Below are 23619 nucleotides of genomic sequence, written 5' to 3' on the forward strand. Positions count from 1 at the left end.
CTTGACAACTCTGTGTGACGTGAGAGAGCTCAGCTTGCACAAAGCAGCTGCATTCCCTGATCAAATGTTCCCTTGGTCAAATGGTCCGGCTTTCCTTCCTAGAAAAGAACTAAATAGTGATGTCATGTTACCTTAACCACACAAAGCATTCTTGGGGCTGGCGAGTTCTCTGCGGTAAAGTAAACTCAACCAAAGGATGTGTTTTGACCCGTTCTCCTTCTATTAGAAAGGTAAAGTGAAAGAGGCTGCCCAGCGCTACCAGTACGCTCTCAAGAAGTTCCCCAGGGAAGGATTTGGAGAAGACCTGAAAACTTTCCGTGAGCTGAAGGTGTCGCTCCTTCTCAACCTCTCCCGATGTCGAAGGAAAATGAATGTAAGTCTCCCCGCTCTCCACGGCCTTATGAGCAAGCTGCCAGCTTCCTGCCTGTGCATAAAGACCTGTCCATCCTGTAATTGTGCTTTGACCTCTGGGATCTCCCCTCTGGGTAACCTGGTTGTCCTTCACAGCGCACTGCCATTTTATAATTCAAAAGAAGTAATGATTTAATATGCATTTCTGGTGATTAAAAATTCATTGCTATGTTTATAGCTTTTTGAATTTTTTATTACTCCCTTTTGATGATGATGTGAATTGGGGGTGGAGGCATTTTCCAGATTTCTAGGGCAGTGGTGAGGGAGGAGCCAGGAGATGTGCTCCTTTGAATACTAATTAATTTAAAATGAAGGAGCATATGCTTAGGGGGCTAGCACTTCCCCAGGGCAGTGACTCATCCAGAAACACCCCCACATCCTCCCTCTCCTCCCAGAACTGCCATATCACTGTCACTCTCCCTGCTCCAAACTAGCAGCATCTAGCAACAAACTTCTGCAGCATGTCTGTTCTTCCAGCAGACAAGTGCCACCTCCCCCTTGCTCTGCGTTCAGAGACTTTCACCTCTACAACTTTTAAAGTCTCCGTAGGCTCAAAAAAGTGAAATCCTCTGCCAAGGCTATGAGCCGGCAATGATTACACTGGAAGGGAGGGTGGGATTTTGTGACACGTTCATTTTTTTTTTTTTAATCTATGAAGGAGACAGATGAAAAGCAGTGGAAATATAATCTTAACACTGGTGAACAAACAGCACAGTTTTCAGAAAAAGTGTGAATCTTTTCCTTAAACAAGCCAACTTCCTGCTAAGTCTGCACTTTAAGGACAAGATTCCCAGCTCACTGTTAGCAGGGGAATCCCAGGTGTTGTGATAGGGAATCTCAGGGGGCTGTAGTTGCTTCTGCAGTTTTTGCACCTATAAGGTAGACCGTAAAGGTAGCTACCACTTGACTACGATTAGTTTAGTTTATCAGACAGTCTCTCTTCAGTAGCTGCCTCTGAAGATACAAACAAAAGTATTTGCCTACACACGACTTACAAATTTTCCCCTTTAGATTCAGAAGCAAAAAACTTCTTACTGAAGACTTTTGCATACTTAAAACAAATTTCTATTAAACTGCAACGTGGCAGGTTATGGCACACGCCTGAGAATTTGACAAAATCACCCCAGGACGAGGCACAGTGCTGTTCTGTGGCCTTTTGAGCTTTGGAGGCGTTGCCTGGCCCTCCTCCATCTCCCAGTGGGAGTCCAAGCGGAGGCAGTGCCAGGTAGCTCCCACCCACGTAGCACCCAGGGAGCTGCAGGCAGTGCAGTCCTCGCTGCAATTCATCTCTTCCTACAGCAGACACCGCAGTTTGCTCGGATGAATCACTCTGAGAGCTGTTCCAGGCAGGGTGTCCAGACAGCAAACTCCATCACGGGCACCTTAGGGGAGATTAAACCTCACCCGGGGTTTTGCTGGGTTATGGATGACCTTACTTGTTCCTGCACAGCTGCTCGGTGCAGGCCAAGTGGCCATGGTGCGCTCATAAACTTCGCTTCTAGCCTGGTGGAGTTTGCTTCCTAAGTTTGTGAATGAATAAGGAATATTTTAGGTGCTTTAACCCTGAGCAGTTCTGGTAGAGAGCCCAAGTCAAGCAGTCCAAAGCTGTGAGTATTTGGATGGGAAATGAAAACCCTTCCACTGGGAGATCTCCTTTGCAGGTGAGAGCTGAGCTCAGCAGTACGAGTAGCATTCGGGATGAGGGCAAGGGAGGACAGTTGGCATGGTTTGAACCATAGCTGCTGGCCTGACCTCATGGCACTGCCACTCAACAGCACCCGAAGGAGTCTCCCAAAGCAATCTCCATCCCATGCTGTCACCCTCTTCCTCCCCACTCCAAACAAATCTCCCAAGTGTAGGCAAGAGGCAAGGGAACTGTGAAATGTGTGGCAGAGTTAGGAGACCTTTGCCAGGCAAGTCCTGTTCGTAGCTACCAAGGTATCGATAGTCTCATGTAGAGTTTTATTCAGCCCCTCTGAAGTATGTCAGTGTTGCAGAGTGGGAAGCAGAGGGCGTGGGAAAGGTTTCCTATTGCTTTTGACTGTGGAAAAAAATCCTTCATGAGATTACATTCCAGACTCTGCAAGACCAGATGTTTCCTCAAGACTGGAGGCTGTTGGACAGGGATTGCATGCACTTGTTGGGGACACAATCAATGAGAACAGAGCCGGTGGCACACTGGCCTCCGGTGGGTGCTGACAGCATCTGGTGTTACAGAGAGAGCTTTGAGTCTTTGGGCATGCCATCATAGCACGCTGTTTGTAAATGATTTGGAAACAGTGTGAAACATTCCAGTACCATCAAGTTTTCCAAGTTATTGTGCAAAAAAAAGTCCACATTAAGTTTGTTTTCTTCCCAGATTGTATGTATTTTTATTTCTATTATTCAATTACTTATCTCCACACCTATTGTAATGACAGGATTTTGGAATGGCGGAGGAATTTGCCACTAAAGCACTGGAGCTGAAACCGAAATCTTACGAAGCTTACTATGCAAGAGCGAGGGCCAAGCGCAGCAGCAGGTGAGGAGAGGGAGAGAGCCGAGTGAGAGGGGCTGGGCTCTTCACACCTGGCCACACCGCTGTGGGCATTCACCGGGCAATTCTGTGCAAATGTCCTTGTGTGAAGAAGTGGCAAAGAAACATTCATTAATAAGATTACAAAACTCCAAAGTAATACCCTAATTCGGTAATTTCAGCTGAGTGTGAATGTTTCTAAACTGTTCATCCTAGCTGAACCTTGTCTGAACACCTTACTGCACTGGAAATCTTTACACCAAGATTGGGTTTTCATTTAAAAATACCCTTTATTTCGACCACAGTGTGGACTTGAAGCAAGATATGATTCATGGACGCCCTGTGGCCTGTGCTGTGCACGAGGGCAGGCTCTGTTCATCACAGTGATTTCTTCTGGCCTTAAAATCTGTGAATCTCTCTGTCGTGTAGCACACGTTGCAGGGCAGTGCTGCTGACTAGCCGTGTGGTGCCTGTGCAGGCCATGCCAGCCACCGTGCTTCCAGCCATAGTTTGGGCTCAGAGCACAGCAGGCAGCTCCTGGGGCGATGCAGTGCTGGCATTTCTCTGCAGCTCAGACTGAGCCCAGGGGGGTGCCCTCATTCAGTGCCCCGAAAGCTGAAAATGGGAGATTTTATCCATTTCAAAACCGATCAATGCCATTCCTAAATGAGACGGAGGGCTTGCCTTTGAGTCCTGCCCTCGAGGGCTGGGCACGCTGTCATTGCACAAGTCCTGGTTTTAAATGGGATGCCTTGCACAGCAGTGCAGAGATTCACAGCAGCTGGCGGTTTGTGAAGCCCACCTGTGTACACACAGCCCAGCGGGCAAGGCCATGGTTCGACCTTCCATGCTGGAGCCAACGCGTGTAACGGGGCTGCTGGCCGAGCTGAGGCCACGCTGCTGGGTCCAGCGGGTCTTGGTGTGGGAGGTGAAGCCGTGACCTTGTGTTCTGCAGAGAAGCCCTGCTGGCTGAGCCGCACTGACCTCATGCCTTTCCTTTAATGGTTTTCCTCTCCATTGTTTCCAAATTGCTTTAAGGAAGCGTAAAAACTGGGTCGCTTTCCAGATGATATCAGTCTCCATACATACAAGCGGCCTTTTCTCCCCAGATCTGTCCAACAGAAACCGTTATCACTTTGGCCTTTCTTATTTATTTCCCTGTTTGTGCACAGCAGCACCCCTGAGGTCAGCGCAGTCGGGGGAACGAGGCTTTTCCTTTTTGCCCAGGGTTTTGAAAGGGTTGTGCAAAAGCTTGGGCTGGTGTTGGGAGGTGCTGGGGAGTTTTTCTTTGTGGCAGAGCAGCAAAGCAGGGTGTCTGCACGTTCAGCCCAAGGTGGGGGATCATCCCCCAGATCACGCTCACGTACAGATGGTTTTGTTTAGAAGTGAGCAGTGTCCCTGTAAATGACAGCCCCCCTCCCTGAATCCCCACCTCCCATTACTCCTCACAGGCTAGCCTTGCCATTGCAAAGCCGTCCCAAGGGGGCTTGCAGGCTTGCTAGCATTGCTTGGCTCCTTTGTTCTGAAGAAGTTAGCCAAATCCCTTTGCAAAATTGCAGAGACAGCCTTGCCTAAAGTGCTGACCCACGGGAACCCCGGCTCCTGGAGCCAGCCGTGACGCTGTGTGGTCTTGGCAGCAGTCACAAGCTAAATTTTCACTGCCGTAAGCAGTTGCAACGAAAGCTGCACTTGTTTACAGCAATGGTGAGCTGGGCTGCTAGTTACTGGTGTGTTGGTTTCCCCTTTACTAACGCAAGGGCAGAGCTCACAGTGGTGCTGTGAGGAGTAATTAAGAAGCCCGTATCACGCACTGCACAGGACAGGCATTTTTGCTAGTCTGGGTTGTGCCATCTCAGAACTGTACTCCCCTTTTCTCCCAGAATGGCTGGTGGTATTTTCCTTCAGTTTGGCTAAAATAAATCCGAGGGAGGCACATAAGGCAGGGTTGGAGAGAGGCAGCCAGCTGTAGCGGCCGCAGTCTCCCTCAGTAAAACAGACAAGCCACTTAACCCTCGGTAGCCTCCGAGAACGGCTCTGTTCAAATCCAGAGTAATTTCAGTTCTCATTTCTGTCCCTTTGTCAAGCAGGCAGTTTTCAGCAGCCCTGGAGGACCTGAACGAGGCCATCAAGCTGTGTCCAAACAACCGTGAGATCCAGCGGCTGCTGATGCGGGTGGAAGAGGAGTGCAGGCAGGTGCAGCAGCAGCAGCAGCAGCAGCAGCAGCCGCCGCTCCCGGTGGAGCCCGAACCCGAAGCCCAGCACGAAGAGCTGTATTCCGTGCAGGATATCTTTGAGGAGGAATACCTTGAGCAGGATGTCGAAAACGTTTCCATTGGCCTGCAGACAGAGTCCAGGCCAAACCAAGGGCTGCCCATCATCCAGAGCCCACCGCCGTCCCCTGCTCACAGGGACTCCGCCTATATTTCTGGCTCGCCTCTTGGCTCTCATCAGGTCTTTGATTTCAGGTCCAACAGCTCTGTGGGTTCGCCGACCAGGCAAGGGTACCAGTCCACATCTCCTGCTCTGTCTCCGACACACCAAAACTCCCATTACAGACCTAGTCCTCCGCACACTTCTCCTGCGCACCAGGGCTCCTCTTACCGCTTCAGCCCGCCTCCGTCTGGAAGCCAAGGGAAGGAATATCAAAGCCCACCACCTTCTCCTCTCCGCAGAGGCCCTCAGTACCGCGCCAGCCCCCCTGCAGAAAGCATGAGCGTCTACAGGTCCCAGTCGGGTTCCCCGGTCCGTTATCAGCAAGAACCTAGCAGCGTCAGCCAGCTCCCCGGTCGGCCAAAGTCTCCCTTGTCCAAAATGACCCAGCGATCCTTCCAGATGCCCCAGCTGCCCGTGGCGGTGCCGCAGCAGGGGCTGAGGCTGCAGCCAGCAAAGGCCCAGATCGTCCGGAGCAACCAGCCCAGCTCTGCCGTGCATTCGAGTACTGTAATTCCGACCGGTGCTTACAGCCAGGTGGCCCACTCCATGGCCAGCAAGTACCAGTCGGCGTCGGGGGAGATGGGGGTTAGTCAGAGCAGGTTGGTCTACCAGGGCTCCATCGGGGGGATCGTGGGGGACAGCAGACCCGTGCAGCACGTTCAGGCCAGTCTCAGCGCGGGAGCCATCTGTCAGCACGGAGGCCTGGCTAAAGAAGATCTTCCCCAGAGGCCGTCCTCGGCTTACAGGGGGGGGATGAGATACAGCCAGACGCCCCAAATTGGGCGAAGTCAGTCCGCTTCCTACTACCCGGTGTGTCACTCGAAGCTGGACCTGGAGCGGACCTCCCTCCCCGCCAGCCAGCTTGGCTCTCCGGATGTGTCTCACCTCATTAGAAGGCCCATTACGGTTAACCCCAGTGAAATCAAGCCTCACCCGCCGACTCCGAGGCCGCTGCTTCATTCCCAAAGCGTTGGCCTCCGCTTCTCTCCTTCCAGCAATAGCATTTCATCCACCTCCAACCTGACTCCCAACTTCCGCCCGTCTGCTTCGATCCAGCAAATGGAGATCCCTCTCAAGCCAGCCTACGACAGGTCGTGCGATGAACTTTCTCCGGTCTCTCCCACGCAGGGGGGCTACCCCAGCGAGCCAGCGCGTTCCCGGACCACGCCGTTCATGGGAATCATAGATAAAACCGCTCGGACTCAGCAGTACCCCCACCTCCATCAGCAGAACCGGACCTGGGCCGTGTCGTCCGTGGATACTGTAATTAGTCCTACGTCTCCTGGCAACCTCCCCCAGCCAGAATCATTTAGCCCACCTTCGTCGATCAGCAACATTGCCTTTTATAACAAAACCAACAATGCACAGAATGGCCATTTGCTAGAGGAAGACTATTACAGCCCCCATGGGATGCTGGCCAATGGGTCCCGGGGAGACCTCCTGGAGAGAGTCACCCAAGCCTCCTCGTACCCCGACGTCAAGGTGGCAAGGACACTGCCTGTAGCGCAGGCCTACCAGGACAACCTGTACAGGCAGCTCTCCAGGGACTCCAGGCAAGGGCAGACGTCCCCAATCAAACCAAAGAGACCATTTGTGGAGTCTAATGTGTAAAAGACGCTTGTTGGAGTAAGACCCTTATGTTTTCAGCACACACTTCCAAGCTTGATTTCCATGCATATTATTATTATTATTATTTTTGTTTCTCTTTGGTAGCTACATGACCAAGTTTCTCCGGTACTTTCTGTGTGGTGGTCAGACAGCCATGCACGTGCTCCAGCCCTTCTGTTACCCAGCTGACTGTGAAGCCAACATCAGCCAAGCCAGTATCATTTGCCCAATTCCAGCTAAGTTCCCTCAGTTTTCAGCTGTCAACCAGGATATTTTAGTACATGGTGTGGGGTAGTCCAGAAATATCCCCTGCGCAGTGGGAGGTAACCAGCTCTTTTTCAAGAGACAATTGCGTTTCAATTTAAATTGGTTTCTTTTTGTCTCAATGAGCTCTTACACAATTCTGATGAAAATTCCTAGTGGGAACAGAGCAGGGATCCCAGGAGCCTTTTCAGAGGCCGCGGCCGCAGGTCCCCGTGCCAGCCGGGTCGTTTCTCTGCCCGCTTGTCTCTTTGCCCACGAAGAGCGAATGATCCGCACAGAGCAGGGCGTCGTTTGCTTGATCGCGAAGTAGCTATGCAGTCACCATCCTGCTTCACCCGGTTTGTAGAATTTTAATCGGAATTGTATCTGTTATTTCACCGCGTAAATCTGCCCCGAGGGGTGGGGATCCCGAGATGCGTTGCTACTTTGCAGTTTACCTTCCAGGTGCCCCGACGTTGATGTGCTCTGGGGGCATTTCACAGGTTTGCAGAGATTAAAGCTGGCCCTTCGCACGCGTTTTGAGCAGCCAAGGGAATTGGCTGGAAGCCTCTCGTGGACTGGGATTGCAACAACTTCGTCGCACCAGTAGCAGATGACTGCACCTCACACATACGACACCGCGTTTTCACCAGGACAGTTTTAACGTGGGGGTTTCCGTTTGGTTTTGGTGTTTTTTTGTGGGGTTTCGGTTTGTTTGGTTTTAGTTTGGGGGAATATTTTGGCTCACGAGGGGAAAAAAAAATGCTTAGGAAATCCTGTTCGAGGAGGAAAACTGCAGTTTATTTTCCTGTGTCGATGGGATGCGTAACATGGCATCGTGGCTCCCGAGACGGGAAGGGTCCGAGGAGGTAACGGTGCCCAAGTCCTTCGGCAGCATCGCTTCCCCTCCGCCTGCTCCTGCTCCGGGACGCCGTGCCGGAGGGGGGCTGCGCCCCTCTAAGGGAAATGCTGCTTCCTTAGAGCTGCAGGATCCGTTCCCAAGATCCTGGAAAGCGATTGCCCTGTTCCGTACCTGCAAGTGGTACAGACAATGTTTTGCTGGACCTGTAGTTGAAAGAGAGAGATTTATAATTTATTTATGCACTCTGTTTCAGGACATTTGGGGGTTGGCTGGTTTTCTCTTATTTGTTTTAAATCGAATGCAAATCACGTCAAGACAGCGTGAAAAGCAGGGGACGCTTCCAAAAGCCTTTTTACCGAATTTTTCAATTATTTTCTGGAATTTTTGGGGGGGGCTGGAGGGATTTCTTTCCAAACACTTCATTTACTGCTGGTTGTTTTGTAATCTGCCTTTTTCAGTTACCGAGGGCGAACGGTCGGACGAGCTGGGGGGGGGGGAGAGCGATAAACGTGTAGCTTGTTTTAAAGCGAAAATAGTGCCTGTTGCCCAATGCTGAATCTCACCCATATCAACTCCTAACAGCAAAAGGGATTTGGTGCTGAGCAGGAAGAGCGAGCGATACCTTTCAGTGTTTCCAAAGGGCTATGCAAATCCAGCCGTAGGTTGAAAAATTCCTCGAACCAACCCGCAGAGCCCAGCCTCAGCTGGTGTAGACGAGCCACGCCGATTTACACCAGCTGAGGACGTGGCTCGAAGCTCTAAGCAAACCCTGGCTGTGGTGGGGCTGTCCTGCGCGTGGCTCAGCACATCTCGGCGTTATCTCACCGCATCACTCGCTCAGACCAACCCGGGACGCGCGTACCTTGGGATGACGGGGCCCTGTGTCTCATAGACACGTTGAGAGTATTCAGAGGGGGGTTTCCTCTACAGGCTGTGGAGATGCTTGCGCTGTTGTGGCTATTTTGTATTTGTCCAAGCCAGTATTTGTATTGAGGTTGGCGTTTTCCTTCTCGAGTGCGGCTCGGCTCTGACCTTTGCTTTCTTACAGGGCTGTAGAGCAGGCTGTAGACTCAGAGACCCCTCAGGAGCGCGGGTCCCGCGGCCGTGCCACTGGTGCACGCCCCGCTGCTCTCCTTGGAAGGGGTGCGATGGTTTTTGTTCCTCTTTTGGAAGTGGTGTGTTCTGCTTTGCAAGGAATAACTGCTTTCTTTCCCTCTACGTACAGCACGCCTAGCTAGCTAGCAACACGCATCCGTGGGTCTGCAGCAGCATCAGTCATTTTGCTCAAAGCCTCGCTGCCTCTGCTTTCCCAAAGAGTGAGTGGCTTTCTGCCTTGAGTTGCTTCTTTGCAAGGGAAAAGTAACCAAATTCAGCCCTGTTGCTCTTTTATACGGTGGAGTGAGACGTGCCACGGCCATAAGCCGGTGTTCTCAGCTGAGACGCCAGCGGGACGGTCCGTGTTGAGGAGAGCGTTGTAAGAACTGCCTGTGCTTTGCTTTGCTATTCACTGCCATGTGGTTCCAGTACTGTACTCCCGAGATGTCCCCTAGCAGCACTTCTGTGTGTAACTTTGGGTTCGTGAAGGTGTTTTAAGGGAACAACGAAACAGCTCACACTTTTACCACTAACACCGAGATGAACGAATGCTGAAATACTGCAGCATGCAGGTTTTTTCACAAGACCACGTGTTACATTTTCACAGGATTCTTGCACTAATGGTTTACCATCTGTTCTCTCTGTAAATGGGTGCACTTTACTGTTTGAATTTGTTACTATGATAAATACTGGATATTTAAGCGTGAGTAGTGTCTTCATTAGAAAATAGCAAAACAACTCTTGTCTCTTAGTGTATTTTTCAAAAAAGAAAAAAAAAAAAGAAAAAAAGCAATGAATCATAACATTTATAGCACAAGAACTGACTCTTGTATATAAGCATCAACAGATGGAGTAATTTTTAAACACAAAATTATTTGCAGTGGTTTTAAAGCGCTTCCCCAGCAATTCTCTTAGGGACAGCTGAGGCGTGATTGCTGCTGCAGTCGCTGGGCGGGCGAGGAGCACACCTCTCCCTGGAAAAGCTTTTCCTTACTCAGTCCTGTGTGTCCTCAACGTCACGATTCGGGTTTGGCATGGACAAAAGCAGAGGTCATTTCATATTTGCAGTCGTGCGTGGTCGTGTTGTAAAGTGCCCTGATTTCACCTGACATCACTTCGCTGTGTCACCTTAGGCGTAGACCTTAAAGACACTGCGCTGTATCGGCTGTCCGTGCTATGCCTTCAGCCTCTTTGAATAATTAACACTTGGGACGCTGCTGCCAGTCGGTGCCTCCATCCCCTCCCCTGGCTGCCCTGGTGCCACCCGTGAGCCCCTGCCTTGGCAGCGAGTGGGACTCATCGGGTGCACCAAGTAAACCAGATTCTTGGTGACTGAAAACCTCTGGATTTGGTTCTTGGGGCGTATTCGGTAGGCGATGCTGGAGCAAACACCTGTATTTAGCCGCAGTACCCACCAGATGTCCCTCGCACTCTGCACGCGGTTGCTCGGTGCTGGATGTGCCGCAGAGCTGAAATATCTGCCAGCTCGGGGCATCGGTGTCTGCTGCATCGCGGCGTGGCTTCTCCGGTTCTGGTTTGTCCCAGGGGAAGGACACTCCTGTCCTGGAGGCGGGGAGCCCTGCTGGGTGGGGAGCTTGTGCTGCTCTCCGTACCATCCAGCTGAGGAATGGCATTAAGGGCTTTGAAAATAGTCGAGAGCTCATTATAAAGTGCTTGGAAAAGGAAAACTTTTCCAAAGATGAGGCCCTTGGAGGCTGTCTCCGAAGGTAAAGGCGCAGTGCAGGCGGTGCCACCGCCTCGGTGCTGCTGCTTTGATTTGATGCGCGGGAGGGTGAAGGCTGCGGCAGCTCCCAAAACGCCCGGGGTCGGGCTGCCACCGGGCACCCGCGGTGCAGGGGTTTCATCCAAGCACTGACCTTTGTGTTCTTCTTTAGCGTGGCTGTAAAGAAAACTGCTTAGCTCGTGTAAACGTGTGTGTGTGCATATAACAAATACCTAAGCCATAGTTGGGTTAGGTCCTGAACCAGGGTGGCTACGAAATTTGCAGCGATTCGGTCCCCTCGTACCAAGGTTGTTGTCTATTCAGGGTTACCCAGAAGAAGTCTAGCTAAAACCCAAGTGCCAGCTCCGCCTTATCTCGAGAAACAAGCAAGCCAGCGTGCCTGCTCGTGCTCCACCTTCGTTGCAAAGGTGGGTCCTGGGTCATCTGTTGCAAGGTCTTTGGTGGTTGTACTTTGATTCGTCTTTGGGGGGGTTCCAGGCGACTCCTCTGCTGGGATCAACAGTGTTTAAACAAGGGCTTAGGGTAAGAGCTATCGTCCCTGCTGCGGCACGGCGCGGCGCGGGGACCTCTGCAGATAAATGCCTTCGCTCCCTTCTGGTTGCTCGACGCGAAGTCTGGTGGGGTGCATTTGGACACAAGCACAACGGTGAAAGTCAATCTGCTTTTTTCAGATTTGCTTGGATAATTGCTGGATTTTCACTCAATCAAACTCTTTTTCTAATTCTAAACCACTAAGGGCTCAATTATTTAGCAAGATGCGTTCGTGTCCAACTCCTGACTGCAGCTGGATCTCACTGGGACTGTTACAGATCCACCCAAGAGAACACAAAGCTAACACGATCGTCACCACTAAAGCGAACGGACACCAAACAGATCCGCCGTACCCTTCCCTCCTGCTAAGTTTCTAGCTGTTGCGGTACTGGGGAGTCAGCAGCCGGGTCCCGTCCGCCACCATTGCGTCCTGGTCTCTGTAGTCCCGCAAGCTTTGCAAGAAAGACTTTGTCCCTTCTGGGTGACGCTCTCCGGGGAGGCAGGTAGGCTCCGGGTGGTCTCCCCCGGAGGTTTAGCACGCGGGGGCTCGTTCGGTTGGGTGGGGAAGCCTCAGGCCCAGGAAATTCGCTCGCTTCACCTTTGCCTTGCCGTGTGCACCGATTTGCCAGACACCATCCGCAAGCCGAGAGCCGCGCCGTGTGCGTTACGTCCATTCTGTCGCTGCACCGCTAGCCCAGAGACTCGTGTGGACTCTTCCAGCACCGCAGGTGTCATTCCTGTCCGGCGTTTTCTTTCCCATGGTGTTGCATTCAGCATTTTGTCTCTGTTCTGTCTTCACTTCCAAGAGGATCTGAGTTGGTACAAACATGTACAGTATACACACTTTGTGATTTGTACAATTCCCTGGTTGCCATCCTTGAAGACACTTGCTGGGAAGATCTTTAAGACACTTAATTTTCCTTTAGCTTTTCTATAATTCCGATGTAAAGGACTTTCTCTGTACAGTATATTATTCAATGCATGTTCTGTTCTCTCTACTGATATATTGAACACCACACAGTTGTGATATTGTGCAGTGGGGAGAGCAACCCCTGCCGACAGCGGAGGCCTTCGCCTCTCATGTAAAAGGAAAGAAGAAAACATATTTTTTCCTTTGCTGTATTTGCTTGAGCAGAGTTTTCTTGTCTGTACATGTGAGCTGTGAGATAGATGTGAAAAGTTCAAAAGAATGCATTTCCCCCCCGCCCCAATGTATACAGATTGTAATCTGTACAATGAAAACTGTATGTATGAAAAAAAAAATGTACTTATTTATAAATGGTTAACACTTGGAAGCAGCCTGTGGACTGGTGTTTTTCCCACCCTGCTGCCTGAAATGTCTCAGCCTCGCAGCTCCCAGGGGGCAGAGGGGCTGATCCAGCACCCCGGGGTACCCGAAATGATGAGCACAGATGGGAGCCGGGCAGGGTTAGCTGCAAATATTTATTAGGATAAATATATGTCTGCAGACAACACATTGCACGAGAGGGGAAAACATTTCAAACACAAACCCATTAAAGTTGCACCGACATTGCTCAGGGAACCTTTGGTGGCCGCAGCCCCGACACGTGGCCGCGCCGGAGGGGTGCGGGCTGAAAACAAGTAGAAAATCTTCGTGATCGGCACCGTCCGATCCATTTGGCATAAAGAAATGGGGGTGGGCTTTGGGCTTTGGAGCCTTGCGGCAGGGAAATGCAGGCTGTGAGCCTGAGGTCACCAGGGCAGAGCCTGTGGACCCCGTGTGCAGCAGCACCTCCATCCCCACGCGGGTCGGGGGATGCTCAGGGTGCACGAGGGGGTCCCTGGGGGCTGCCTGGAGCCCCAAGCAAAGGCTCTGCTGCCGGCACCAGGCACAAAGATGGGGGGCACAGGGACATCCAACACCCACCCCTGCTGGGGACTGGGGAGCCGGGGGTGTCACTGGCTGCCACCGGGGCTCTCGCCCTCCGTGAGGGTCTTGAAGTCCATGGAGAGGGCCAGCTCCTCAGCCAGCGGCGGGCGCTTCCACTCGTCCCGTGTCAGCACGTAGCCCACCACCAGCCCGAAGGCCACCAGCAGCAGCCCCACGGTGTTGGCCAGAACGCCCTCGGGCACGAATTGGCTGTAGGAGTCCCTGCGGGCACAGAGAGGGATGCTCAAGCCATGGGACGTGGGTGGCCTGGCCCTGCCCTGGCTGGGGACCCTCTCATCCTCATCCTCATCCTCCTGGAGGAAGGTGAGGTGGCCCCACAGCTGGGCACAGCCCCCAGAAATGTCCCCTGCCCCCAGATCCAGCAAGAAGTGAGGCTGCTGCTTTCTTTGATAGCAGGGAGAAGGGGTGGGGGGCACGGTCCTACAGACCCAGCCATGGGCAGCCCAGCGCCCCCCCGCCAGCTGAGCTCCCCCAGCCACAGGGAGGGGGCTCCTGGGGGTACCCTGTGGCCGTGTCCCCACAGTGCTGGGGCAAGGGGGGCCCCCAGCCTGCAGCCCGATGGGCAGTGAGCTTTCAGGGGACAGGGACATCCCCGTGTCCTCCAGCCGAGCTTCCCAGGGGGTCCTGCAAACAGCTGGCAGCAGTGAGGCGGCGGCACTTGCTGCGTTCCCCACCAGGAGCAAAGAAGAAGCTGAGCAGGATGCGGCCCCCGTGAAGCATCATCTGGAAGTGACTCAGCAGCGGCAGAACTGAAACCCTCAGGAGGGAGCAGAGCCACAGAACCTCAGCCTGGGCAGGGGCCAGGCTCTGCCCTGCAGGGCTAGGGCTGGAGCAGCACTTTTCGGGGGGCTGGGGGGTATTAATCCTCCCCCCCCAAGTCGTTCACCCACCTGATGTTGAAGAGCAGCATCTCGGTGATGCCCAGCAAGCAGGTGGCGATGGAGAGGGCAAAGAGGGCGATGCCGACGAAGATGTGCTGGGGCTTGTAGCGGCTGCGCAGCGAGAAGGACGCGCCGGGGGCCAGGAAGAAACCGCACCCCAGGAGCCACTGCGGGGCGCAGGGGTGTCAGGGGGTGCTGGGGGCCCTGTCCCTGTGTCCTGTCCCCCCCCACCCAGGGGTGCTGGGGCTCCCCAGCCCTCACCTGCACAAGGTAGAGCACGAAGGCGGCCATCCCGCACCAGCTGTGCAGGCTGTACATGTCGGTGATGCCCTTGGCGTGGTGGGACTCGAAGACCGCCACGATGCCTGCGGAGAGGAGCCCGTTAACCCCCCGGGGACGGATCCTGCCCCCCCCCCCCCAGCCATCACCCCCAGCCCCAGCACCCACCCACGAGGGCGATCACCAGCGCCAGGCCGTGGAGCAGAGCGTGCAGCATCTTGGTGGAGCGCTTGGCTTCGTTCCTGAACACCCGGTAGACCAGAAGAGCTGATGGGGAGAGGGTGGGTGAGCGCTGGGGCAGCACCTGGGGGTCCCCCCAACCTCCCTGGGACCCCCCCATCTCCCTGGGGTGCCACACACGGGTGCAGGGCTGGCCGGAGCTTCTCCCCAACTTCATTTACCACCACTCTGCCCCTTCACCGCCCATCCTGGTGGCACTGGGGGGGCTGCACCTCAGGGGGGGCTTTGAAGGCTGCCAGGAGGATGAGGGTGGCCCCTGCTCACCGTCACCTTGGAGGAAAACCATGCCCAGCACCATGCAGAGCGGGTGGACGTTGAATTGCAGCTGGCCCTGCCAGGCCACCCCGCCCCGGTAGCGGCCCAGCCACGCTCCGGTGGCCGCCAGCAGCGTCAGGCCCAGCAGCTGCGACACGGCCACGTACGCCGAGAGCCCGGCGGGGCTGGCGGGCGGCGGAGCCCCGTCCATGCCGGCCTGCGGGGACAGAGAGAGGGAAGGCAGCGAAGCCACCGGGCCGGTGGCCGCGGTGCCAACCCCGGTGCCGTGGTGCCCACCCCACCCAGCCCTCACCTGCCACAGGGCCCCCGACGCTTCCTGGTGCCGCTGCGTCACCTGGCCCGGGGGTGGCTCCCAGCCGCCGCGGCACGCCCGGCCCTGAGTTGCTGGATCCAGTCCCCTCCTGTCCCCTCCTGTCCTCTCCTGTCCCCTCCTGTCCCCTCCTGCTGCCCTCCTGGCCTTCAGCCCCTGTCCCTGCTCTCCCGTCCCCTCCCTGCGCTCCCAGCCCCGCTCCTGCCCCAGCCCCCCTGGCCCTGCACGTCTGCTCCTGCCCCACAGAGTCCCTGTCCTCATGCCCCATCCGTTCTGCCCCCTTTCTCCTGCCATAGAACTTCAGCTGTACTGTCCCTCCCACCCCATCCCCAATCCTACATCCCCGTCCCTCTCACCCCCATCCCATGCTTCCATCCCCATCTCCACAACCCCATCCTTCCATCCCCATCGCCCCATCCCCATCCCTCCCCCCATTTCCCTATCCCTCCATCCACATCCTCCCTCCATCCCTCCCTCCCCATCTCCCCATCACCATCCTTTCACTCTCCCCATCCCTCCATCCCCATCCTTCCCCCATCTCCCTATTCCTCCATCCACATCCTCCCCCCAATCCCTCTCTCCCTATCTCCCCATCCTTCCCATCTCCCCATCCCTCCATCCCCATCTCCCCAACCCCATCCTTCCCCTTATCTCTCCATCCCCAACTTTTCCCCCCATCCCCCTCTCCCCATCCTTCCCCCACCCTCCATCCTTCCCCCATCTCCCCACCCTCCATCCCCATCTCAGCACCCTCCCAAACCTATTACACAAAAGCAGCCCAGGTTCAAGCGATGCTGCTCAGGGGCCCCACAGGCCACCAAAGCGGTGACCCTTGGGGACAGGAGGCTGAGCAAGCCCCGGTGTTGGGGGACACCACAGGTCTACCCCCCAGACCCCCATGACCCACCTGCACCCTCTTTGTCTTGGGTTATCCCAGGGGGATCCGAGCCTCTTCCAGCAGCACGGCCACCGCTCCCGCAGCCCCAGGGCCACCTCTGTCCCCGTCCCCGCTGCCACTGCCTCTGGGGGCCGGGCTGCGACAGAGAGCACTGCCAGGACCAGGGGCGCAGTTGGGGGGACGGAGGCGGGGGGGGATGCATTAAGACCACGCACACACTTTATTCCCAGCCACCTTTATTGGATCAGCCGGCTAAGTGGGTTAGGGGAATTGGTTTATCCCATTAAGGTTTCACTGCAAATGTCGCCTGCCTGCGTCCAGCCCCAGCGCCCGGGGCCACCGAGGTTCTGGGGGACGCGCCAGGGAGCAGGGCAGGGTGGGGGGGGGACAACAGGAGGTAGGGCCCCCTCCCTGCCACACAGTGGGACCCCAAAATCCTCACCACTGCCGGTGGCACCCTTGGGACCCCGTCCTGCCCCGTTTGGCTCTGAGGCTGGCAGAGGAGCACCCGCGTCCTGGCACAACCCCGAGCGCCAGCCCCCAGTGTCGGGGGGCTGCTGGCACGCTGCAAGGGGACAGCCCCGTCCCCAACCACCCCGGGACCAGCAGCGGCCCCTTAGCCCCCAAAATGACGGCTCCTAAGACGCCAAATCCCCCCCCCCCAAGCATTGGCAGAGCCAGAGGTGAGCAGCCCCCCCCCCCCCCGGCAGAGCAACAGGTCAGTGGCACGGCAGATAACGCCCCCCCCCCAAAATGCTGCCCCCTCCCTATGTCCTCCCCCCCGTGGTGGGGACCTGCCTGTCCCCCTGCCACCGTGTCCCCTCACAGCCACCCGGGGCAGCCCCCAATCCTCCCCCAAAGCCCCCTTATTCGGGGGGGGGGGGGGGTCTTTGCTTAACCCCCCCATGGTGTACGGGGTTGGGGGGGGCATCTCACAGCCCAGCAGCCCCTCACCGTGACCTCTTGGCTGAGGTCCCCCCAAAATCCTTGTTGGGGTGGGGAGGAGTCCCCACAGCAGTGCCACGCAGGGGAGGGATGAGTGATGCTTTGGGGTAGGTTTCTGGGGGGAGACACCCCCACTGCACGGCACATCCCACCCCCTTTTATGCCGCCCCCCCCCCCCCAAGCCCTACCTGCGGGTGCTGCCAGGCCCGGCGGTGCCAGCGGCTGAGCAGGGACAAGGCCAGCAGCGCGTTGGCAAGGCAACGGAGCGATGGCAAGGCGAGGGGGGGCTCCCCACCACTGCCCCCCCCTCATCCCAGCATGGCTGCAGAAGGAGGGTGCCGTAGGGGCTGGGGAGGCTGCAGGAATTTTTTTGGGGGGGCTGCAAAATGGTGGAGACGGTCCCCAAGGCTCGGAGCCACAGCCGGGGGGGTGCTGGTGGTTGCGTGCTCCCCCCATGAGCTGTACCAGGCCCTGTGTCCCCCCCACATTGCTCCCCAGGTGATGCAGACACCCCTGGGGAACCCCCAAATGGCCCCCCAAAAAAATCTGAGACCCCCTCCCAAACCCCCAGCCCCCCCAGCATGGTGCCAGCCCCCACCCCAGCTTTATGGCCGTCGTTTTTTTAATTCGAGCAGCGCTAATGAGGGACTTGATGTAATTAACTCCCGCTAATCACTTGCGCCCACATCAGCAGCATCAGGGGGATGTTTAGGGGCCTGTGGCTTTGGGTGATGGTAGGGGGGGGACGTGTCCCTGTGTCCCTGAGCCCCCCTCCTCCCTCCCCCGGGATCCCCTTGGGCACAAGTGGCCGCATCCTGCGGTCCCCATGGGACACCCCCGGGAGAGAAAAGCCCTGGGAGGGGAGAGGCAGTGGGGTGGGGTGATGGTATGGGGGGGGGCGCATCCCAAAACTCCCCCCAGCCCCATTTCTGTGTGGGGTGTGCGTGTGTCACACGGTGCCACTAGGTGTCACCAGGAGCCCGCGGTGCGCTGCGCCCTGGGACCTGGGGCCGCTGCTGAGACCTGGAGCACCCCTGGGACGTGGAGCAGCCTTGGGACATGGAGAACCTCTGGGACATGGAGCATCCTGCACCCCTGGAGCACCCCAGGGACATGGAGCACCCCTGGCACATGGAGCACCCTGGAGCACCTTCAGATCTGGAGCACCCTGGAGCACCTCAGGATGTGGAACACCCATGGGAGCCAGAGCACCCCGGGACCTGCAGTAGCTGGTGGGACCCAGAGCACCCCTGGGACATGGAGCACCCTGGGCACTGGAGCACCCCAGGAGCTGGAGCACCCACCTGGGGCATGCCAGGTCCTGGAGCAGCCTGTGGGCCAGCTCAGGGCAGGGCTGTCCCACACAAGCTCCTTCCCTCAGAAAGGGACTTTGGGTTCCTTGAGGGCTGTTCCTGCCCACCCAGCCTGCAAAGACCCCCCCCCGGAGCCCCCAGCTCCACTCCAGCCTCTCCCTCCCACCGGGCACTCACCTGGGGCAGTGCCAGCCCCCATCACCACCAAGAGAAATCCCCGTCCCTGGTGGAAACCCAGAACCACAACAGCCAAGTCTGGTCCCTGCACCACAGCAGTGCCCCAGGTGCAGCAGCCCCAAACCCTCATCCCTGCAGAAATGCAGCCGCGGAGCTGCTGCGACCTTCGAGCAGGCGCTGTCACAGCCAAATTCCTGCTGATAGAATCGACCGGGTCAGCTGGAAGATCACCGGGTCCCTACAAAGATCACCGGATCCTACTGATGCAAACTTCAGGGCAAACCAACAGCCAGAGCCCATTATCTCGAATACTTATCTTGAACACTGGCGGTCACAGGGCACCAACTGCTTTGCTAGGCAGCCTGTGCCCATGTCTCGCCGCCCTCACCGTGTAGATATTTTTCCTACAGTCTGGGCTGACCCTGCCTGGTGCGGTCTTGTGCCAGTCCCATGTGCCCTGTTATCGGTGACGAGGGAGCAGAGATTGGTGACAAGGGGGCAGAGATTGGTGATGGGGCAGAGAACAGTGACAAGGTGTCAGAAACTGGTGACAAAGGGGCAGAGACCGATGACAAGGGGGCAAAAACCGACCCCTGCCCCCATTTTCCCTCCCCAGGGAGCAGCGAGGGCTCCTCGCAGCCCCCTTTTCCCCAGGCTGGCCAGCCCAAGCAGCCTCAGCCCCTCCTTGCAGGATGCACCCTCGCACCAGCGTTGTTGCCCTCCTCTGGACCCTTTCAAGTCCCTTCACACCCTTTTTGTATTGTGGAAGCCCGAGCTGGAGGCAATATTCAGTTCACGTTGAATATTCAAGAGGGAGAATCCCCTCTTCTGACTGCCCGGGGCGTCCTGCACCCCAGCACAGCGTTTGTCCCCTTGGGTGCCAGGGCACCCAGGTCCCCCCTTGAGCCCCATCGCTCCTCACCCGCCTGTCTCACAGCGGGGCCATGTGTCCAGAAGGATGCTGCGAGGGACGGTACCAAAAACCTCACTGAAATCCCCAAATCCAGCCCCATTGCACCCACCTCCTGCCCTCCATCCACCACGGGGGTGACTTTGTCATGGACAGAGAGAAAATTGCTCAGGCAGGACCTTCCCCTCCCTGTCTATGCCTGCCAAGATCTTTGTTGTCTAAATGCCTCCTGCTATCCCCAAGGACCATTTTCTGCACAACTTTTCCAGGGGCTGGGGCAGGGTAACAGGTCTGCAGCTCCCTGGGTCTTGTCTCGTGCCCTCTTTGTGGCTGGGCACAGCCCTGGCTCGCCTCCAGCTGGCTGGAAACTGCCCGAACTCCCAAGACCTTTGGTAAATTGTTTGGTAAATGGTTTACCAGAGCTAATCTAAGCCATAAAACCTGCCATAAATTGCGAACCTTTAGCCACTGGGCTGCACACCATGGCAGGGGTCAGCCGGCCTTGAGGGCAGAGCAGAGAGAGGATTTCCCCCTCTGCGGCTGGGCTGAGACCCTTAGAAAAGCCTCCAAGGGGACGAGCCTGGGGTCTTCCTTTAGGATATTTGCAAACATTTACCAACGGGCCCCTGAACCTGCTGGGCACAAGGGGATGCGGTGGTGGCTGATGTGGGGACACCCCAGACCCTGCCACCACGGCCGGCACGCTCCCCTCCTCAGGGCTAGCCAGCGATTTGTAACCAGCTCTTTAATTAGCGACGTTGCCGGGGACATAATGGGTTTATTAAATCTGCCTGTGGCCGGCGGTAATGAAATCCTCCCCGTGATGCTGGGAGCAGAGCCGCTGCTGGCCGTGGCCGTCCCCAGCTGTCCCCTCTGCGTAGCCCCCCCGGCTCTCCTGGGGCTGCTCCAGGTTTTTTCTGGGGGTCCTGGCACATCCCCGGGATGCTGAGCACCCACAGACCCACAGGAGCCCCCTAAATCGGTAATCCCTCACAAAACCAGCAGCTCCAGCCCTTCCCCAGCTGCTGGCCCCTTCCCCTGCCTCTCCCTGAGCTTATCAAATTACCATTCTGCTGATCTAACCCATCACTTGTGTGTTGGTTTTTTGTTTTTTTCCTTTTTCCCCCTAAATGAAGTTTTCATTTCTAAGAAATGCTCATTTGCAGGATGCCTCCCCAGAGGAGCGTTTCAAGAGCCCAGCTGGCAAAGTCAGGCTCATTGGGGGTCCAAATGCAAGGGAAAAAAAAGCTCAGCTTGAGGGCTCTGTTGCTGCTGTTGGGTGCAGCTTAGGGCCCCCAGGGATGCTCACTTTGCTCACACCCCTGGCTGATTCCCCCAGCAGGGATTTGTTTTTTCAGGGGCTGCAGCACCCCCAGCACGGCTGGATCCAGCCCCGTCCCTGTGCCAAAGGCAGCACCCAGGGCCCCAGTTGCCCCATGGTTGGTCCCAGTTGCCCCAGGGTTGGTCCCAGTTGCCTGGGATCCCACAAAGGCTGGATGAGGGGTGATTCCCATTGGGATGAACCCATCCCAGCCGGGTTCCCCCAGAGCAGGGATCGGAGCAGCCCAGTTGGCAAAGGGCACTGCTCCCTGTTTTTCTCCTGGCACCAATTAATCTGCCTTCTCCTCCTGGCCGGGAACAGAGCTCAGCTGAGGAGGGCTGCCGATAAGATCGGCGCAGCAAGCGCAAACACTTCATCACTTTCCGAAGAGGCTGAAGGCTCATTTATGGCCATTTTAATAGCTGCTTGGATAAACACCAGCAATAACCTGCACTGGACTTGCAGCAGATGATTAATGCACCCACAGCAGTCACGCTCGCTCGCCTTGGGGCTGGGATTATTTTCTGTTATTAAGGAAGGGAAAATAAATAAATAAATACAAGGAAGAACGTGGACTTTGCCACATATCTGGGGGTTGATGCATGGTTGCGGAGAGAACATGCTGGGCTCTTCCATCATCCTGCAGCAGCTGGAGAGGAAGGGTGGGTGGAAGGGGAGGAATGGGGGATGGAGGACATGGGATGAGGGATGGAGGACAAGGGATGAGGGATGGAGGACAAGGGGTAAGTGATGGAGGACAAGGGATGATTTCTTGCTCTCACTTCTCCCCTCTGATGCTCCTGGCCCCGTGCCCTGTGCTGGTCTCATCTCCTGCACTGCAGCCAGGGAACTCCCCAGGGGCTAACCTCTGGGGTCTTACTTTTATTTACAACCCTCCCAAGACACTGCCATCACTTAGGGGCCCTGCGTGCTGCTTTCTGGGGACTTGCAATGTCACAGCGCATCCTCGGGCTGTTGGCGCTGCTCCCAGACAGAGCTGGAGGAGCTCCCATGGTGAAAGCCCATCTCCATCCCTTTCCCATCTCCATCCCTTTCCCATCTCCATCTCCTTCCCATCTCCACCCAGCCCCACTGACCTGCTCAGTGCCACGAGGGCAGGGACACAGGCAGTCACGCTGGCATGTCCCCTTCTCCTGCCACTGGCCATAAACCCCTGTCCTGTGGCTCTGTGAGGGGCGTTACCCAGGGCAGGGCCGAAATCTTGCCGATAAGGAGCATTTCTGCTGCTTCAGCCCCAGCAAGAGCTGAGTGTGCTCTTTTGGTGATAAGCAGGTGCTAAGGGGTGGCTTTAACCATGGGGCAAGCAACCTGCCACCCACTGCACCCCAGACCTGGAGAGGGGCTTTAAATGGCACTTTTAGGCAAGAAATGGCCAAAAAACAAACAAACAAACAAACAAACAAACAAACAAAACTCAATGGATCTTTTTTTAATTTTAATTTTTATTTTAATTTTTATTTTAATTTTTATTTTTATTTTTATTTTTATTTTTTATTTTATTTTATTTTTATTTTTATTTTTTTTTAGCCAGCAGTGCACTGAGTGAGAGCTCCTGTCCCCAAGCCCAGGTGACAGAGGGGGCTGCACGGTCACCCCATGCCACCGCACCCACTCAAATCCCACTGAACTGGGTTTACTCCTATTGCTGTTGTTGCTGCCTTGCACCGGTCACAGCAGTTGTTCTAATAGTTTGCAATTATTTTTGCACCTGCAGGTCTGAAACGAACCGCCACGTTGCTTGGGTTGCTTCATTTCTCTTTTTTTTTTTTTTTTTTTTTTTTTTTTTAGGATTAGAAAAGAGCTGTTTAGATGAAAAATTTGGAGTGGAGACATGTTTTCCTCTCCCTCATGGCAACGTCACAGCATCTGGGAAAGCAGCTTAGTGAATTATGTGCTATGATAATTGATTGAATTCATCAGCAAATAAAGCAGCATCATTTAGAATCGCAGTCCAGAGAGCGAGGAAAAATTCCCCATGCAGGGATTTTACGAGCTGGTGCAGGAGCCATTGTGCCCACAAAACCACAGCAATGGGGAAAATTAACAGATGAGGGGGCAGACTGTCCCCCAAAAAAGCTCTTTTTGTAGGATAAACCCTCAGCAAACCCTTTCTCTTGTCTCCAGAAGCTCCTTAGTTGCTCAAAGAGAGAGATGGGTCAGGCAGGAGTTTTGAAGCACCCTTGAACGTTTTGAGAAATAAGATGGGAATGTTAAAATGTGGATTTTAATGAAAGAAAGGGAAAACTGGCTCGAGCATTCCCAGCCAGAGGGAAGGCTGTAAGGTGAGTTTACAACTGGCAAAAACCCCAAATCTTCCCCTCTGGCACTGGGGTCTAAATAATCTGCTCCATCACACACCTCCCTGCTCACCTTAAGCCCTCTCCCATCACACCACTGTCACGGCAAATACCTTACAAATCTCCTGAGAATTATTTGCTGTTAAACTCCTTATTTCTGCCTGATTTGGGGGTCTCAGGGTCCAGAGACTCATCTCCCATGTCCTTCACCCTGTGGGGCCACGGGCTGGGAGATTTGTTGAGTCTGGCAAGCCAAAGAGCTTGTTAAAGACAAGGAAAGCAAACTGCACTTCACAAGCGGCGTCCTGCCACGGGCATCCTTTCTGCAGGACATTTGGGGTTTATCCCAGCAGTTCTGGTCCCTTTTTTTTTCCATTGGGCTCCAGGGCTCTCCCCT

At 55.4% G+C, this 23619-nt stretch overlaps 2 protein-coding genes across 18 annotated transcripts in view; one reads left to right on the forward strand and one right to left on the reverse strand.

Moving 5' to 3' along the window:
- Positions 1–12731, forward strand: part of TANC2 (tetratricopeptide repeat, ankyrin repeat and coiled-coil containing 2) — a gene marked incomplete at its 3' end in the record, with an annotated part of 279985 nt that extends 267254 nt beyond the window's left edge. For 12 of the 17 annotated variants that reach the window (XM_082779048.1, XM_082779047.1, XM_082779046.1 and 9 more), the window contains 3 exons: positions 227–373; positions 2832–2932; positions 5011–12731. In XM_082779048.1, the coding sequence (XP_082635174.1) occupies positions 227–373; positions 2832–2932; positions 5011–6970 (2208 nt within the window). Of the gene's footprint in view, positions 1–226; positions 374–2831; positions 2937–5010 lie in introns of those variants that run through there. The other 5 variants (XM_082779049.1, XM_082779051.1, XM_082779041.1 and 2 more) reach the window with 2 other exon arrangements.
- A 169-nt stretch (positions 12732–12900) lies between these two features.
- CYB561 (cytochrome b561) lies at positions 12901–15276 on the reverse strand. Its single transcript, XM_082778767.1, has 5 exons — positions 15019–15276; positions 14683–14781; positions 14497–14600; positions 14245–14402; positions 12901–13555 (listed from the first exon to the last, which is right to left on the reverse strand). Exons 1-5 carry the CDS (start codon positions 15218–15220, stop codon positions 13360–13362), a joined length of 759 nt encoding a protein of 252 aa, XP_082634893.1. The 5' UTR covers positions 15221–15276; the 3' UTR covers positions 12901–13359.
- Positions 15277–23619: the final 8343 nt, after the last annotated feature.

The sequence above is a fragment of the Aythya marila genome (genome assembly GCF_965140915.1).
Source record: "Aythya marila genome assembly, chromosome: 25".
In the NCBI taxonomy this organism is placed as follows: Eukaryota; Metazoa; Chordata; class Aves; order Anseriformes; family Anatidae; genus Aythya; species Aythya marila.